At 35.2% G+C, this 17,500-nt stretch overlaps 4 protein-coding genes across 4 annotated transcripts in view; 2 read left to right on the forward strand and 2 right to left on the reverse strand.

The window, feature by feature from the left end:
- LOC122245874 (rho family-interacting cell polarization regulator 2) overlaps positions 1-1,787 on the reverse strand; it is a 107,685-nt gene extending 105,898 nt beyond the window's left edge. The window contains exon 1 of the mRNA XM_086546225.1: positions 1,652-1,787. The gene's annotated coding sequence lies outside the window, so the exon portion shown is untranslated. The remainder of the gene's footprint in view (positions 1-1,651) is intronic.
- Positions 1,788-2,024: 237 nt separating this feature from the next.
- On the forward strand, positions 2,025-9,269 carry LOC122245875 (developmentally-regulated GTP-binding protein 2). The gene is made up of 8 exons (XM_043003984.2): positions 2,025-2,182; positions 3,248-3,408; positions 4,536-4,706; positions 5,019-5,162; positions 5,343-5,450; positions 6,464-6,621; positions 7,109-7,310; positions 7,569-9,269. Exons 1-8 carry the CDS (start codon positions 2,119-2,121, stop codon positions 7,656-7,658), a joined length of 1,098 nt encoding a protein of 365 aa, XP_042859918.1. The 5' UTR covers positions 2,025-2,118; the 3' UTR covers positions 7,659-9,269.
- A 1,418-nt stretch (positions 9,270-10,687) lies between these two features.
- On the reverse strand, positions 10,688-17,199 carry GABPI (zinc finger DHHC-type palmitoyltransferase GABPI). The gene is made up of 5 exons (XM_043003988.2): positions 17,013-17,199; positions 13,451-13,566; positions 12,649-13,293; positions 12,209-12,394; positions 10,688-11,863 (listed from the first exon to the last, which is right to left on the reverse strand). The coding sequence occupies exons 1-5, from the start codon at positions 17,106-17,108 to the stop codon at positions 11,665-11,667; spliced, it is 1,242 nt and encodes a 413-aa protein (XP_042859922.2). The 5' UTR covers positions 17,109-17,199; the 3' UTR covers positions 10,688-11,664.
- A 49-nt stretch (positions 17,200-17,248) lies between these two features.
- The window catches only part of LOC122245876 (uncharacterized), a 13,505-nt gene continuing 13,253 nt past the window's right edge, over positions 17,249-17,500 (forward strand). The window contains exon 1 of the mRNA XM_043003985.2: positions 17,249-17,375. Within this exon, the coding sequence (XP_042859919.2) occupies positions 17,253-17,375 (123 nt within the window). The 5' untranslated portion in view covers positions 17,249-17,252. The remainder of the gene's footprint in view (positions 17,376-17,500) is intronic.

Genomic DNA, 17,500 nt, shown 5'->3' on the forward strand with positions numbered 1-17,500 from the left:
GTTTCTTAAGTTTCTTAAATTAAAGCGGAATGGTTTTCATTTTTAATCAAATACACTAACACGGGCATTAGTCTCCAATATTCGAGTAATCAAAATACGAAAGCAGAGCAGGTTCTAAAACAGCATCAGCTTATCAAAAGCAAGATGTTTACTCTTTGCCGCCGCAAAATTCGTGCCAGTCGGCCTTGGATCATTGACTATTTCGTCCTTACATTTAACTAAGTTATCTTAATATACTTCAATCGAAATGGAATTGACCTCATTTTGCTAAAACAAATTCTAAGCCATTAGAGAGACTCACCATTTTCGTCTTAAGTGACTCATTGCCTCGAAATGGTCGCAGATCCATGAACATTTTAAAGCTAACCTCGTATGCCTTTGCCGTGGGGGCAGAGGTGGGACCACATCTTTTAACGTCATCATATAACAGACAATGACGGATCAATTTGATACATTAAAGAGAAGAAAGCAACTAATCAAGTGAATTGTAATATGATATAAAAACGAATTTCGGCGGAGTGTAGTTTTGACTCTCATGCTAGAATCTAAATTCATAATTCAAAGCTCTGTTGGATTAAAGTATTCTCGGGTATAAATGACGATTAACATCACATCACTGTAATGCAAAACAACTTCATGGTTCACTTATTTCGTTTCATGTCGGTAGAGTAATAGCAGAAGTGTGACAGTTCGCTAATCTTGAAAAGGGCAGAAAAGGCAAGACACAGGTACACACAGGGAGAACCTTTCATGTATAGAGCTTCTTATCTGCTATTCCATCAGCACGGTTGAATATTTTACCATTTCAATTATAATTTGCTTTCTGCAACACTCATCACGCTCTCGGTAGTCGTGCATATGTGTGAAACTATTCTAAATAGGAGTTTATAAAAGTGTAACAGTTGTGTGACAAGTAACAAATATCATGCAAATGTATGTTTATAATCTGTGCTTGTGACATTGTTATAATAATATTAACATGCTAAAAATAAAACACCCTCTTTCTATTGAACTTAATTTTAATAAGACTTGCTCAGTGTGGTAAAGAAAAGAACATAATTCAGAAAATGTTTATTGGTGGGGAAATAACGGAATAAAATATAATACATGTCAAAATTTTAATAAAAGTAAAAACAGAAAAATAAGCTTATAAATTGCTTTACAGTGCAAAATAACACCCTATGTCTATACCTAGCTATGCAACGTAATAAAATATTATTACCAAGAAATGTAAAATGAAAGAAACTGAATACCACTTTATTTCCTCTTCTAAATATCAAAACACTGCATCACAATTAAAAATAATTTCTAGTCTAAGTCCTTATACGAAAATAAAAAATACTATTTTATGACACACATAACAACAAACAGGCATGATGAATATTACGTCATTAATAATTTACACTACTCTTTGTGAATAAAACATGAACCTCAACAGCACAGACAGTCACTGTGGCATTACAAGCCATTTAAAAGCGCCATTTATGACACAGTAACATTTCATTGGACCCTAACACAAGGTAATACCTATTTAACCGACAATATAGGAGACAAATTCCGGTAAAAAGGCGAAATTAAGAAGGTACCCACAGCCGGATGGCTTTTGACATCTATGTACACAGTAAGGACGACTGAAGGTAAAGCTGCTTACACTTCTCTTTGGTGGTTGGGAACTGACGAGTATGTCTAAAACTCCCTGTCTATATAATCCAAGGCCTGATATTTACTGTAGTTCCGTTTATAGCCTCGTTTTAATCCGAGGCCTTAACCACACATCCCCTTTCTATCACGTAGCAGAAGACACTGGCACGGCGCCAGAGCCATCTCTTGACAGCCTTCGACACTACGCCGTAGAACTAGCACCTTTTATCTACAAATAGAATTCGGACTCTATTTTTTAAACATCACTCCAGTGTGAAGGAGATAAGAATCACATAAAAATTCCCTGGTCATTCGAAATGAGAAATGATCAAATCATCCCTTGAGAAGGTCATTTTTTCGTATATTTTAGTTTTGAAAAGATGACACCCCCGCGACCCGGAGAAGAAAACAATCTGCCATCTCAGGCACACGAGAGGCCGCCTATCTACTTCTTTTCTCCAAAAAACATACTTCAAGATGGGTATCCTCGAAAAAATAGGCGAGATTGAAAAGGAAATTGCTCGCACGCAGAAAAACAAAGGTATTATATGCGTATCAGTTGGAAATGCATAAATAACTTCAGTGTTATACCGAGGTGAACGGTAGAACACATGTATTATAAACCGATATATAAAGATATACTTACATTAATGTGTAGATACAAAATGACAATAATTTTCAAACCTCAAAAGACATCTGGAAAGAATGAGAGTTCAGGTACCTAAAATCTAACACATTTAGAGGGCAATATCTTATTTTCTGTGTGAATGGTGTTGATCATTATGAAAATCATTATGACAGATTTCTTTAACAATTTATGGAATGTAAGACTTAAAAGTTAGATAAATACCAAGTTTCTCTATTAGCTTCTGCTCTATACATTGTTGTAAAAGCTTGGCATTGTCTTTGTAAGTCTGGTTTTCAGTCTCACTTCTAGGTGGGAAAGTGAAAAGTGGTGATTATTAACTTTTCTTAATATTATTTAAGTCGGTATGTACATATATTCAAAGGATGTGGAAAGTTGTAGAAAAGGGCACAATAACAACAATGTTTTTCACCAAAAACGATGGTGTTTCTCAATTGTGATTCTAATTTTGCTATGGTGATTTTATTTAAAAAATCCCAATACATAAGTGTCTGTATGATGAGATCTAATTAAATAAAAGTACTAAATAATCACTTCCACTTATCATGAAGACATTTCACTGTTTATTCTCACATAGTCATCAAGAAATAAAAAAGGAGTTAAGTATTTTATTGTAATATTAAGTTAATCTTAACAGCTTGACCAGAGCATATAAATATAAATAATTTTATGGATGTATTTTGAGGAAATCAAGTATTTAAAAGTTTTCTTACATGTCCAATATTTGTGACATGTAAGAAATACAGGTTGCATACAGGTTCTGGCTGTAAAGAATATCGTTGCAAAGTTAGATCCAGATCGTTCTGTTAATGTCAAAGCTATTTGATCAATTTACATTAGTCTGTCATCTCCCGAAAAGAAGAATGAAGAGAACTGACCAAACTAACTTTCAGAAGCCAAATAAAGTTGATTTTCCCAGGAGCTTATTGACAATACCTTCTAACTTGCTTTCCCTTGCAGCCACGGAGTACCATCTGGGTGTCCTGAAGGCCAAGTTAGCCAAGTACAGGACACAGCTTCTGGAGCCTCAGGGCAAGAAGGGAGAAAAGGGAGAAGGCTTCGATGTTATGAAAAGTGGTGATGCCCGTGTGGCACTTATTGGTTTCCCTTCAGTGGGTAAGGTGAGCAATCGAGCCTTTCAAGTGGATTAAACCATGGAGAAATATTTGTAATTTATTTGTTGTTTTTCAGAGAGATTTATTGCATGAAGTGCTTATTCAGTAATTTTGGTCATTTGAATTGATGTATCACTTTTGTCATGTCACTTCTCCGTTAAGTTCCCTTTTTTGTTTTCCTTGCTTTTTTGTTTAATTTTAACACTAACTATAACAAGAAAAAAAGAAAATTTATTTATGAATGACTGACTCTTATGGAATGAATACCTTGAGATCACTAAAAAGCAGTACAAATTTGTAAACCAGTAGTAAACACAAGCGCAAAAGATTACAGGTAGTGAATGTTATTAAAAGGATGTATGATTTGAAAAAGATCTAGTGTAGTACTTCTAGGATTACAACCTTTGAGAATCAAAGAGTTTCATCTTGCATTCCTAGCCCTCTTGCACGTGTGATTTGTGTGTTCACATCACATTATTTGGATCCTGTGCAAGCAGAGGATACATGAGACAGGGCACTGCACATAAATATTTGCTCAAACTAAAGCTGTTTTGTCCAAATCACATTTTTATGACATAATCAGGGCATCGTTTTAGATATATATATGTCTCATGATTTTATGCATGAACAGTCATAATGAGCCAGTGTTTGCGTGGCATATGGACTGATGAAAGCTCTCTGTTACACAATAACAACATGGAAACTGATTTTGAAACTTATTGTACAAGAGAGGGTAAAGGAACTAAATCCTTATTATTGTCATAAGAATTCACATTCTTGCAGTAGCAAGCTCTTCATAGTTTCGATAACAACAAGTTTTATATGAAGTGGCATATGGAATTATATGGAATATGGAATCATAGATATTAAGGTTAGAAAAAATAGAACATTGTACTGATGATATTAAAGGATGTTTAGCAAGATGTTGTCCAATATTTAGCACATCTCCATTAATAAAAGTGTCAGGTAATGGGAGATTGGGAGTCTTTCATTCTGGTATAAATTGATAAGTACTATCATGCCATAAAAATGTGATGTATGATGATTGGCTTTTCATCACTAAAGGAGATGTTAAATTCAAAGGCTAACCCATATATTTTTTTCTTGAGTTCTGTCATTGATATTCTTTACAGTCCACACTGCTGAGCACCTTAACCAACACCCAGAGTGCAGCGGCATCATATGAGTTCACAACCCTCACCTGCATCCCCGGAGTCATTGATTACAAGGGGGCCAACATCCAATTGCTCGATCTTCCAGGTATCATTGAAGGAGCCTCACAGGGCAAGGGTCGAGGTAGACAGGTGAGGAACCAGTTAATGTATATAGTCTTTACCAGGATGCATATTTATTTGCTGTGTTCAGAGATATGTGAGAGGAAGATTATTTTAGATTTTATTATTAGAGTTAAGATTTTCTTTTCATTCTATTAGTATTTTAGTTATTTCAATTTTAAAGGACCTATACATGCAGCATTACAGTGAATTTGAATTATAACTTAATTCATATTGTAGAATATGTTCACAATTATTGTTGTAATATATTGTTTCCAGTTGTTCTACTGAGATTGTTTCATATCAGTAGATCTTGTTAAAGATAATATTTCTTCTTGACAGGTTATTGCAGTAGCTCGCACTGCTGATCTTGTTATCATGATGGTGGATGCTACCAAAGCTGCGAATCAAAAAGACCTCCTGACTGCTGAACTTGAGTCTGTTGGCATCAGGCTCAACAAGAATAAACCTGGAATCTATTTCAAAGTAAGATTTTTACCAAGAGAAATTTGACCTATACACTGCATTTCAGATTCATCTTTCAAGTTTATGAAAATTGTTGTCCATAATTTACATTGTTCCAGTCATGGAAATTGAAAGAGAATGCATCACTTTTTCTATGTTTATGACAATCCCTTCTCATTGATTTTTTTCCTTCCCAAACAGCAAAAGAAAGCAGGTGGCCTGAAGTTCAACGCCACTTGTGCACTGACTAGGATCGACGAGAAGATGGTTCAGATGATTCTGCATGAATACAAGATTTTCAATGCTGAGGTATGATGAGGAAACCATGACATTTTTTATTCCGGTGTGGACTAATTGTTTTTGTTTGCACGTTGAGAGGGTGAAAAGGTGGGAAGAAAAAAAAAAGTAGAAATTGAAAAGAGAGTTAAACAAAAAGGGGAAATCATATGGACATAACAGTAAAATAAGAAAGACCACTATATGCATATAATTTATTTAGGATACTGTTACATTGATAATAGAACTATGTTGTTGATGATGTCATTAGCATTATAATAGGGATTATTTCCACAACTACCACCTTTTCACAAGTGTCCTCTCCTTTGTACCCCATGGCAGGTGCTATTTTTTAGAAATTCGTGAATCACTATGTCCTCTACCCCCTCCCCCCCTCCCCCCTTTGATGATGGTTATACATAAGTTAACTTTGAATGTAGGCAGTTTTCTGCAGAATTTGAATATTTATAACCCAGAAAAGAATGTGCCTATTTGGTAGACAAATGAAATACATCTTTTGAAATGTCATATTTGTTTTTGGTTGTTAGTACTATAATAATGATTATGATGGTAATGATAATAATAATAATAATAATAATAATAATAATAATAATAATAATAATAATAATAATAATAATAATAATAATAATGATGTTAATGATAATGATAATGATAATGATGATAATGATAATGATAATGATAATAATGATAATAATAATTATGATACTGATACTGATATTGATATTGATATTGATAATGATGATGATGATGATGATAGTAATAGGGATAATAATGGTGATGATAAACATCATCATCATCATAATGGCCATCATTATTATCATCATCATCACCATCATTATCATCATCATCATCATCATGATCATCACTATCACTATCACCATCATCACTATCACCACCATCACCATCACCAAATTATTGTTATTATTAGAAGAAAACCATCATCACTATCACCACCATCACCATCACCAAATTATTGTTATTATTAGAAGAAATCACCTTCGTCATGACTTTTTTTTGCCTTTCAGGTTATATTCAGGGAAGATTGTGGGGCTGACGACTTAATTGACGTGATATCTGCCAACCGCGTTTACATGCCGTGCCTCTACGTCTACAACAAAATCGATCAGGTGTCCATTGAGGAAGTCGATAGAATTGCTCACACGCCCAATACTGTGGTGGTTAGGTGGGTACAAGTTCTTCGTGTTTGTGGTTTTCATTGTGATATTTCTTAAGTTTGTTATTGTAAATATGTAATGGTTTTATATTCATGGTGTTTTGGGGATTAAAAGTTTATGCTCTGGATGGAAATTCATGTTGTAGATTTACAAAGTGTGAAAGGTTAAGTTAAAATGTTGAATGAAAATGTATCTGCATCTGCACTTTTTGATGAAATTTCCAGTGTTGTCTCTAAGAGTATAGACCTTACTGTGTATTTTTATTCACCTTTTGGATAGTATTACTAAGTTTGTTGCTTGATCATTTTAGGATATTTCATGTATGGTTTTCATATTTTGTCAATTACACATAGATATAGGTGAATTATCTGCCCCATCTTTTCGTATGTTAGCATACTCGGTTACAGCAATGCAGATGGTAGGAAAAACATTAGAGCATTTTATATTCTATATATATGCAGTATGCCAATGTCAACTTTATACATCCCATTGCAGTTGCAACATGAAGTTGAACCTCGACTACCTGCTCGATCGCACGTGGGAGGCCCTCTCTCTCTTGCGCATCTACACCAAGAAGCCAGGGAGAGGTCCAGACTTTTCCGACCCCATCATCCTGCGTGGAGGAGCCTCAGTGGAACACGTGTGCCACTCCATCCATCGGTCTATTGTAGCGGTCTTCAAGTATGCGCTTGTTTGGGTACGTTCGTCAACTACTTGATTGTTATTTTGTATGTTCATAAAATAATATTAGAGTTCATATAGGTGTGGGCAAATGATCGGTTGATGTGTTGTGTTATGGATATGATTATGTTTAAGTGAATTATTTTGATATTTTTTTAAATAAAGAGCTGATAACGTAGTATTATTAGCTAATATATTATTTGTTATTTATTTGCGATTATCACTCTGGAAACAAGAGTATTAATATGTATGCATGTGTTTCCTTTCTTCTCAGGGGAGGAGTACGAAGTTCAACCCCCAGCGTGTTGGTATACACCACATTATGACCGACGAAGACGTTATTCAGATTGTTACCAAGAAATAGACAAGTTGCTGTTAGAATCTGTTATAACCATTTATTGTTAGGGTTGTCACGTTTGTTACATCTTTTGGCAGTTCTAAAATGTTTTGATCTTTGATATCAAAAAAAAAAGAATGGAATTTGTGTTGTTTGTCTTTATTTTTGTATTTATGTTTATTTTTTATTATTGTTTATTGATTTGTTTTATATACCGAATACCATTTTTTTTTGTTTCCTTGTGTTGAAATTTGTCAGGAAAACATTGTGTTAAACAATGGTTAGAAATATTTGGTTATTATATACTTCATTGCCATCATCACTATCATCTTCATATCATCATAATCATTCTTGACAATTACAGTACATGATTCCCACAAGGAAAAATGTTAGTTCTTTATAATTATATTCAATCACTAGTTTGCAAAAGGGAAGTAATCAACGCACAGGATAATCTTGGCTTCACGTATTCAGTTACTGAATTAAAATAAAGAAAAGTAACGATAACAAGATTTAGGTAAGAAGCATTGGTACACCAGCGTTACAGGCCTTTGTTTTCGTAAACACATGATACAGGCGAGTTATGTGGATCCTTTAGTTCCTGAAAGAGATCCAAGATTTTTCCTCACAGTGAGAAAAGTGGAAGCAGCTCCAAAGAAGAGTGCAAGGAAATCCAATAGTCAACTCTTTCCTTCCTCTCTCCATTAAAGATTGTGTCTAAATCTCAGTGGCTTGTTTTTGTATACAATTTTTATATGCTTTTTTCATGTGCAGAGAAAATATGAAGTGTATTTTGTCATGTGATTGATGAAATAGAGGTTTTATCTGTGATACAGAAGAATTACTGAAAGGATTCTTTTTTCAATAGCATACAGATACTTAGTTTAACACAGGAAATGAGACTGCCATTTTCCATGATGTTGGAATAAAGTAACTACAGGCAGTTTATGCTGAATAACTCAAAACATTATTGCATTTGAAGTACTGAAGCTTACCTTAGATTACCAAATTAGAAATGGCAAACTGCAAATGCTGTTTTACATTATATTTTAAAGAATATGAGAAAATAAAGTTTTAAACAGTGATTATTTGTCTTGAATTAACATTAAGAATATCAGGAAGATGAATTATGCTGAAGTAGATGTACTGTTTATGTAAGTCTTACTTTACCTACAAACTGCAGACTTTTGATGTTGCTTCGGAAAAGACAGTGAAAACTCCCAAGAAGGACGACCTCAAGAAGTCTCAGTGATGCTATTGTATTGAAAACCAAACATTTCTCTGAATAGATAAGGGAGAGGTTTTTGTAAATAAGGGGAAAAAATCCATTTGGTGTAAGATAGCATAAGTATTGGCAAGAATTATTGAGCAAAATGCTAGCACTGAAATGGTAGGTGTGTTCTTGGTTACGGTCCTTTACTTTCCCAAAGTAAACGATGCCTTTGTAAAGTTTTATATTCCTTTACTAAAGTATCTTGCTTCAGAACTGCCTCATGTATGAAAAAAAAAGAAAAATCACCAGTACTCAAAAGTTATTAATATCTATATGCATGACCATTAAGTTTTCATATTTATTAATTATTGTGATGGAAATAGTTTTCTATGGAATGGAAACTACACAATAAAAGATTTCTTTCTCGGAGTCCTCTCTTTGACCTACGTGCCATCCACTTAATTATAAGTAATTAATGAAATTATTAACCCATTCACGCCGGGGCTATTTCGGCTTTTAACCCAAATGCTCCGGGACGTTGATAATTGGTGCGCTACGCAATTCCGGGAGGCTACCGCATAGGCCTTAACTCATTCTGGGGTCTTATCTTTTCTTATGACGGCCGGCATTGAGGTGCCATCACCTTACATGACGGCCGGAGTTTGGGCCAAGAAGGTGACGTCATCACTTCTTGCCATATGCAGGATTTGGGTTAATGGTTAAAATGCTGGGGTATTCAAACGCATAAGCCTAATGCCTCGGGATTCTTAGGTGCACTAGCCATGAGGGAGCGCTGTACGCCCGCTCACCTGGTGCTCTGGCCTTGACTAAATATCTTGTCTCCGGCGTCTGACCCAAAAAACACTGAAAGTGATAGCAAGTCAACCGGCGTGAATGGGTTAAAGGAGAGTGTGATGTAGAAATATTGATCCATGAAAGAGGTAAAAATACAAATACAGAGGAAAAAAGGAACTATGTTTCATGTGAAGGTGCACTGAACAAGCTGGTGATGACTGACTCAATGTAACAAGATCCTGTACCATTGTTGCATTTCTGATATTTATCGTCACTGCTGATGATTATTAACTAATTAGCATGACCAGTGTCTCAAGTGCATCTTCACCATAGAAAAAAAGAAACATAGGTAGCCCTGCAGAGATAAAAAATATGTTGAGAGAAAAATGTCTTGTACCACAAAAAGTGTTGCAACTTATTTTTCTCTCATGGTTGTCTCTTCATCCAATCTCTCTCCTTTCCTCAGGATTGTTCAATTCCCTGAAGATGCAACCTATCTTATTGCAATAAAATAGAGAAAGAAAGTGGTGAATAATACTTATAGTAACTCAATCCAGTACTCGGCTGTAAATTCGGAAAATAATTTCCAATTACTTTTTTATAGTTGCATATAAATAATGTTTAGTTTACACTATTTATATTACATACAAGAGATAGAAAGTCACCATCAGATTTTGTGTAAGAAGAGTTTGTGATTTGAGCACATTATATATAGAGTGTGAAGATGTAGAAGGTAAAATAATCAGAGGAAAAAAACAGAAAGAAAGGAAAAGCAGAAAAATAATAAAATAAAAAAAGGTAAAGAAAAAGGAGACAGGAAGAGAATAAAAAAAAGAGTGGTGAGAGAAAAAAGAAAAGGAAGTAGGCAAGGAAAAGTACAAGTAGAAGATGAAATGAAAAGAAGAAAAGGGATAAATGAAAAGAAGAGGAAGAAGAGGAAAAGACAAGAAGAAAAAGAAAAGTAAGTTGGAAATAAAAGAAATGAATAGAAGAGGAAAATAACTTGCTTTAGAAATAGCTGCAGTAAAGGATCAAATGAGAAAAGATGTTATTTCTCAATCAATTTTATTAATTTTCAGATATTTTACAATTTTTTCTTGCATTCTTAAATAAGGAAAATCACATTCAAAGAAAAGTCAATATCATATAAAACTAAATGCATATTCCAACAATCAAATTTGAATTAATTAATAATAATAAAACATGTATGCATACATGCACATACACACGGACACACGCAAACACACAAAGAATATCTTGAATAGATTTCACACAATATATGACACTGAGTTATAACAATCATGTAACTCATGATAATAGCCACTACTGGTTGTCTGAACACCTTACTTCTTTGGTATAGTATAAAATTCATTTGATTCAGCTCATGTCACAACTCAACTAAGCACACTGAAAGTAATTGTTATCAGCTGACTCTATTGTCAACCAATGACTAGTGGCACTAAATCTGTATCCTCTGTCGGTAAAAATGGATAAATCTGTATCCTCTGTGGGTAAAAATGGAAAGTGTAAAAGTGTACAGTGCTTGAATATCAACACAGTGATCAGGAAATTAAGTGGCAAAAACATAATCATATCATTCACTTAAAGTAATATTGCTTTTCATAAACGGTATTCTCTAGTAACTACACATGATGAACTATTTCCTTCTGTTCTTCTATTACACTGACTGTTCTTGAAACATTTCAGTTTTTCTCCATGAATATAAAATATATGTTTTTTCTTCACTCTAAGTAAAACACAGCTTGCACCTTATAAATGCTATATAGCTTCTTTGCACTCATTAAAAAAATACACCATAATAAAATATATGCATGTAGCTTTCATCTGTAAACAAAAATGCATCCTTCAACTTTGCCTTTCTAATACAATTCATCACAAAAATCTTTACCTGGAAAATCATCCTTCCTAGATAACACCTAATATAGCACTATCTACACCGTAATGATACAGTAAGCGCATGATACTTGTCTGATTTCAGTATGCAGGTACATCTGAGGAACTCAATCACCTCCACCAGAAGTTAAAACAGTTCTTGAAGGCACCGGTGACGGACAAGCTGGGCTGCCCTGGAAGCAACCTCCTCTGTTTGTATTCCCGCAGCTTGACCCCGGCCACAACACAAACCAGTTGCTGGAGAAGAGCAAGTGCCACAAGGACCCCGAGGAGGAGGGCGTAGCAAGCACCGGATGTTGTTAGGCTTGACCTTCAGGAAAGAATAGAAAGGAGAATAAGGATTTAATACAATACATTCAACTTACATGTTTTGAGTAGCTTTAAGAATCAAATACATTAGCTTACTTTATTATATACTAAATTTGAATAATTTTCAAGCCTTTTTTTGTTTCTATTTTTGAAAAGGGATCTGTAGAAAAATGTATTTTCTTACAAACTGCACACAAAATAAACTTGCAAGAGAGAGAAAGACAGAAAAAGATGAGGAGGGAAGAGACAGTGAGTGAGTGAGTGAGTTCAAGTCCTAACCCAGTTTAAACTCAGAAATTTACACACTGGTATTTACAAAGAACAAATTTTAAAAAATGTTACTTACTGAAAATCAATAAAGGCATCAGAACATGTTTCAGGAACAAGTATGTCCATGAAATAGATGTTGAGGAGTCGAGGGTGACACACGGTGGTCAGGCTAAGATGAAAGCCGTAACACAAGGCAATCAACCCGAAGAACAAACCACCCATAAACCATCTATCATTTACATGGCTGATGCAAGTGTCCAACCTAAGGAAAAAGGAAAGAACAAGAAAATGAAGAAAAAGCAAAACAAATTCTGGTATCTATTGTCATACATACATACATACATAAATGCATATGCATGTATAATGAATAAATACAAAAAAATCTGCAATTTAAATAAAAATGCATCTTTTTATCTATATGAGATAAAAAAGGGAGAGATCTACTTGAAAATCGTATCATCTCTTACCAAATCACAAATTACAAATCTCCTGTTCGATTCCCAAGCAGAGCCTTACCAGACACAATGATGATCCCGCATAAAATAGCAGATGCCACAAGTGCGGCAGTGAGATGCCAGTCTCGGAACTTGTTGCTCGCATTCTCCACAGATCCTCCAAGCACCAGACTCAATCACGTCGTCATACACATTGTCTCCTTTCTTTTCCGGAGGGTCAAAACCTGCACAGGCTGTGGCTCTTACAAGATACAAGCATGTTCCTGAGAGCCACACAAATATCAAGAAAACCAGGTTCTCATACGGGCTGATCTTCATGTAAGCAATCACTTGCGTGTAATAGATCACGAGGAGAACTACCATGGATGAAGCAAGCCAGGTGAGGTAGAAATGAGACCTGGGATATTTCTTCATGTCTTGGGTGTCACCTGATTGATAGGTAGAGGTATCTTTGTGCACAACTTTTCTTCTTAAAAATCTGTGAATAGAAAACATCACAGTTGGCAGAATAAGCAAATAAGTAATGAAAGTGAAAGTCCATGAAATACAGCCCAGGAGGATGAAGAGCGGTACTAGCGCTGAGCCACAAGCAACGTCTGGAGGGACCTTCTTGGCTCCTCCACACCATGGTATCCTCAAGCGATCTACGGTAGTTTCCATGATTCTTTCACAGCTTCCAGCATCCACATTCTTCCATGTGAGCAACCTGGAAACAGAGATTATTTTGCCTGAATATGTAACACACGAAATCAAAATGTTTAAAATTCAATTTTGTAATTTGTTTCATTTTGTAAATATAGTTCCTATACTTCCTGAAGATCCATTACGAAAAAAAGAAAAGAAAAAAAAGAATCAATACTCACCTGTCAAAGGCTTCATCAAGGTCCTCACAATTACAAAAGGCCCCTAGAATGTGAGATCTTTCCCCTTCTCTGTTTATGTACTCGCAGCAACAGAGCACTGAATCATCTCTTTCTGGCTGTTAATAAAAATGCAGATCTACAATAAATACTCAATCTGAAAATATTTAGGAAAAAAAATTATAATGAAGAAAGAATGTAAAATCTAGCCTCTATCCTACTGCTTAGATTACAAAGATTGTTTATATTCATTCGTTTAAGAATGGGTGTCTAACCCAGAGTAAATTTTCTCATGTGACGGGTACATTCTCCTGCTGTATTCTCATAATTTCTGGCTCTCTTTCAATGAATTATTAACATTCTAATACACAGTTCCTACGTTATCCTTTGTGCTCTTCCTAGATGCATATAGTAATAGGAGATTCATCATGTGTTTCTGTAATTTTATATTTAGTAGAATAATGTTCTGTTTTTGATTACCTATTGCCTACTTCCTTGGAGTTCCTCTATAACTGGCTAATCCTTAAAAACTGTCAACTTCAAACTAGCGCTATAATAGAAAACCATAAATGTAACTCAAAAAAATGCCTTCCATTTATGGATAATATGCAATCAAAAAAGAATAATCCTAGAATCATATCATTTAATATCAAATTCCTGAAACAAATACTAAACAAGCTTCCATTTCACACGGATCTATCCTTTAATCAAAGAATGCTAATGGTGTATATATACATGCCAGGGATATCACTATTCTGAATGCAATGCAAATCTGTTCTATTGTTCAGAATCAATGGCAGGTAACAGGTTAAGGGGGGATTTCGAATGTTCGATCCCACTAACGGTTTTCGGGCCCTCCCATCTTTCCTATTTCATCTAGCTGATTAATTTTTTTACATTATGTGTATTTGTATGCAATGCATTTATACTATTAATATGACTATGATAGCTGCCATAGTTTTTGTGCGGTGCATCTATTTTTGGTGATTGCAGAAGACAGAAAAAATCCCAAAAAACATCGAAAGTATGAATGGCATGGCAATTTCCTTTTAACCACATATAGTAGACACAATAAAGTATCTTTGTCGGTATTTTTGTACACGTATCTTTTATGACAAATTTGATTCAAAAAGAAAACTTTGCCTTTCTTTTTTCGTAAAAAAAATCATATATAAAAATTCGCCATAAATTTATTTGAAGCAATTATTGTTTGATAATACCGGGGAAAGTTTGGACAAACGTGATGATTATGGTGCTGAATTTTCTTTTAAATCGGTCAATTACTGACAGAGTAGTTTAACATTTTGTATCTAAAAATCAAGTTTTGAGAAAATCGATGTTTTATGTGAACATATACAATGCTTGATAAAATCCACTCCAAAATGTATCAAATCTAAGTATATACATAATTTAACTATTCAACCATTCCTGGGAAGCCTGCCAGTGATTATTTAGGCAGTTTGAGGCCATGTTACATAACTTCTGTCACCTGTATAGCCTCTCAGAATCTAGCCTGGGAGAAACTGCTCACGTTACAAGGTTCTTGGTCCCCTGTTATTATCATTTTAGAATATATAACACTTTATTGATGTGTTATATATCTCTAATATGATAATAACATATTCATTGGGTATCAGTGGAGCCCATCCACCTCATTGATGCCAGGAAAAGGTATTCGAGATTAAAAATTACCACGCTGGTAATCTGGGCCAGGTGCCGACTTTCTTTTTTTTGGGGGGGGGCCTTTTGAGATGGCAACAAGCTGTGTCTATAGCTTGCAGTTGTGGCATGGCTCTCATGTGGCGACGAGAAGTCAGGGGTGGGTGCGGGGGATGGGGTGGAGGGGCCAGCGACCGCGTCGTCATCAGCTGAGTTTGCTTCTTCCCTTTTCCACCTTTTTTTTATCCTTTCACGATTCCTTTCACTGACAGCCTTTCGTTTTGAACTAGCACGTGGCATTGTCAATCAATATAAGTCAAGAACGAAGATAACTATGATAAATACGCAAATATGCGTTGGCAGGAGCTTGTATACACACATGTCATCTCTCCAGCAAGGCCTCACTCGCCGCTCTGGCGTCGCCACTCGCCAGCAACAGCCCAAGTTATCGTACCTCACCATCACTCAAAAAGTAAATCGAAAAAACAGCAGAAAAACAGTAATGCAAAAAAATGCAAAAAAAACAAAGAATTGACAAGAAGGGGGCGTGTCAGCACTACTACGCGTTTAAAGAGCCAGCCCTTTAAACCGACACTACGGGGAAGGGAATGCATTATGCGTCTGGCCATGTATCGGCTTTGATCCGGTGAGGTTCAAACATGAAGTTTTCAATAAAAAAAAAAAATGAAAATTTGAGGTCGTATCGGCGAAATCCCCCCTTAAAGGACCTGTGTTGAACTCAATCACTGGCCCACTCCAGTACATGGAACTCTTGAGATATTATTTGCCTAGCTGTACTAATCAAAACTACATTAGAACTTTAGGCAAAGTGAGACATAACAAGAAAATTATTTATCAGTCGTATTTCTTCAACAGGTTCCTGTAAAACAACTCTGTTTGGAAAGATAATGTAAATATGACAAATCAATAAAAATAATCATAACACTAATAATAATATTAACCCACTGTCCATTATAGTGTTATTTTATAATTATTATTATTTCTTTGTTTACAGATTAATATCATTATCAGTAATGATCAGTAATAATAATAATACTGATTATAATAATATTATTTTCCCAGGGTCACTAATACTAATAACAGTGATAATGATTGTAACAATAGAGGTAATGCTAATAACAGTAGTAGTATTAATACCAACATCGTCATCGGTACTCTGCTCAAAGACTATTGAGTTAACCTCCTAGTCTACACTGCATAACATAAAATATAAACCAAATTAGAATATCTTTATCAATGCCGCAAGAGAACTATCCTATCATCAATAATAACTATTAATCGACTATCAAACAATCCGCCTGGAGTCTGTGGTTCTAATCTACTGAGATAAGAAGCTAGGAACCAAAATAAAACTAACATAAAGATTTTACAATTGTGGTAGTATGGTAATAAATATAACAATTAATAAATAAGTAATAAAAATATATGAACTGTGGTATCATGGCGTATGTGAACTAACATTGCATCTTATTAATCAATTAAAATAATTCACAATTTCGATATATAACTCATTCCAACATTGGAAAATTTGCCGCAACACCTTTCAAAGGACAACCTGTTAATGATCACAAACTCCAATTAAATCTATAATTTATGGGAAAACGTCAACGTCAGCACATGAATGATGGTGCCGAGTTACAATATACTTTGGGAGTTTTTCTATATGGTATTCCTAGTTATTCGTCATATCTTATTGGTGAATTTACGATGATCTTCAATACGATGCAGTGATATGAAGAGAAATTCAAATATATAATTCACAGAAATTATCAACGTATACCCTAAGGGAGTGAAATATAAGGAAATATAGTTGCAAAGCGAAACATAACATATTAATATTAGGAGTTCAGCTACATAAATACAGTGGGTATAGTGAAACAATTACCATGTTGATTGCAAGGGAGTGTGATTGCGCACATTCCGCTGGCATTTGTCCACACACAATAACAATCACACCGGTGCCGCTGTTACCAAAAAACATTCATCATATAACATATTTTGCAACTCTAAATGTAAAGTGTGGCCCCGAATCATACTCTATAATTTATAAAATTTAGTTTCGCTGCATGTAGATAGGACTGGATGTGGCAAAATTAGTAATTGCAAGGAGGAGGCCGGCTGCGAGATGTGGCAACAGCGCACAACGCAGCGCCCAAGCCCGCCAGCCTCTCCGCCATTACACTCCGAGAACACCCCGACCTCTTCCTCTTTTCATGCCGGACTCTCGCCTCTCCGGAACTTCACCAAGGTAGGACATTCTCCCCCTCAGTTTTCCAACGGGCTTGAACGAACTGCCGGCGATACGAGGGCGCCGCGGGTGGTTGAATAATGGGAGAACATCGATATAGCCTGGTTTGGGCAAGGTGAATTTGG

This window comes from Penaeus japonicus, unplaced genomic scaffold (assembly GCF_977035675.1).
Source record: "Penaeus japonicus unplaced genomic scaffold, GWHDUDI00000001_assembly GWHDUDI00000017, whole genome shotgun sequence".
Taxonomy (NCBI): Eukaryota; Metazoa; Arthropoda; class Malacostraca; order Decapoda; family Penaeidae; genus Penaeus; species Penaeus japonicus.

Bases quoted from the DNA above. Each gene is read 5' to 3' on its own strand.
- LOC122245875 (XM_043003984.2), top strand. From the start codon at position 2,119: ATGGGTATCCTCGAAAAAATAGGCGAGATTGAAAAGGAAATTGCTCGC. The intron at 2,183-3,247 runs GTATTATATGCG...TTTCCCTTGCAG, and splicing joins TCGCACGCAGAAAAACAAAG to CCACGGAGTACCATCTGGGT. The intron at 7,311-7,568 runs GTACGTTCGTCA...CTTTCTTCTCAG, and splicing joins TCAAGTATGCGCTTGTTTGG to GGGAGGAGTACGAAGTTCAA.
- GABPI (XM_043003988.2), bottom strand. From the start codon at position 17,108: ATGTTTTTTGGTAACAGCGGCACCGGTGTGATTGTTATTGTGTGTGGA. The intron at 13,294-13,450 runs GTGAGTATTGAT...CTCTGTTTCCAG, and splicing joins CTTGATGAAGCCTTTGACAG to GTTGCTCACATGGAAGAATG. The intron at 11,864-12,208 runs GTAAGTAACATT...TCTTTCCTGAAG, and splicing joins GATGCCTTTATTGATTTTCA to GTCAAGCCTAACAACATCCG.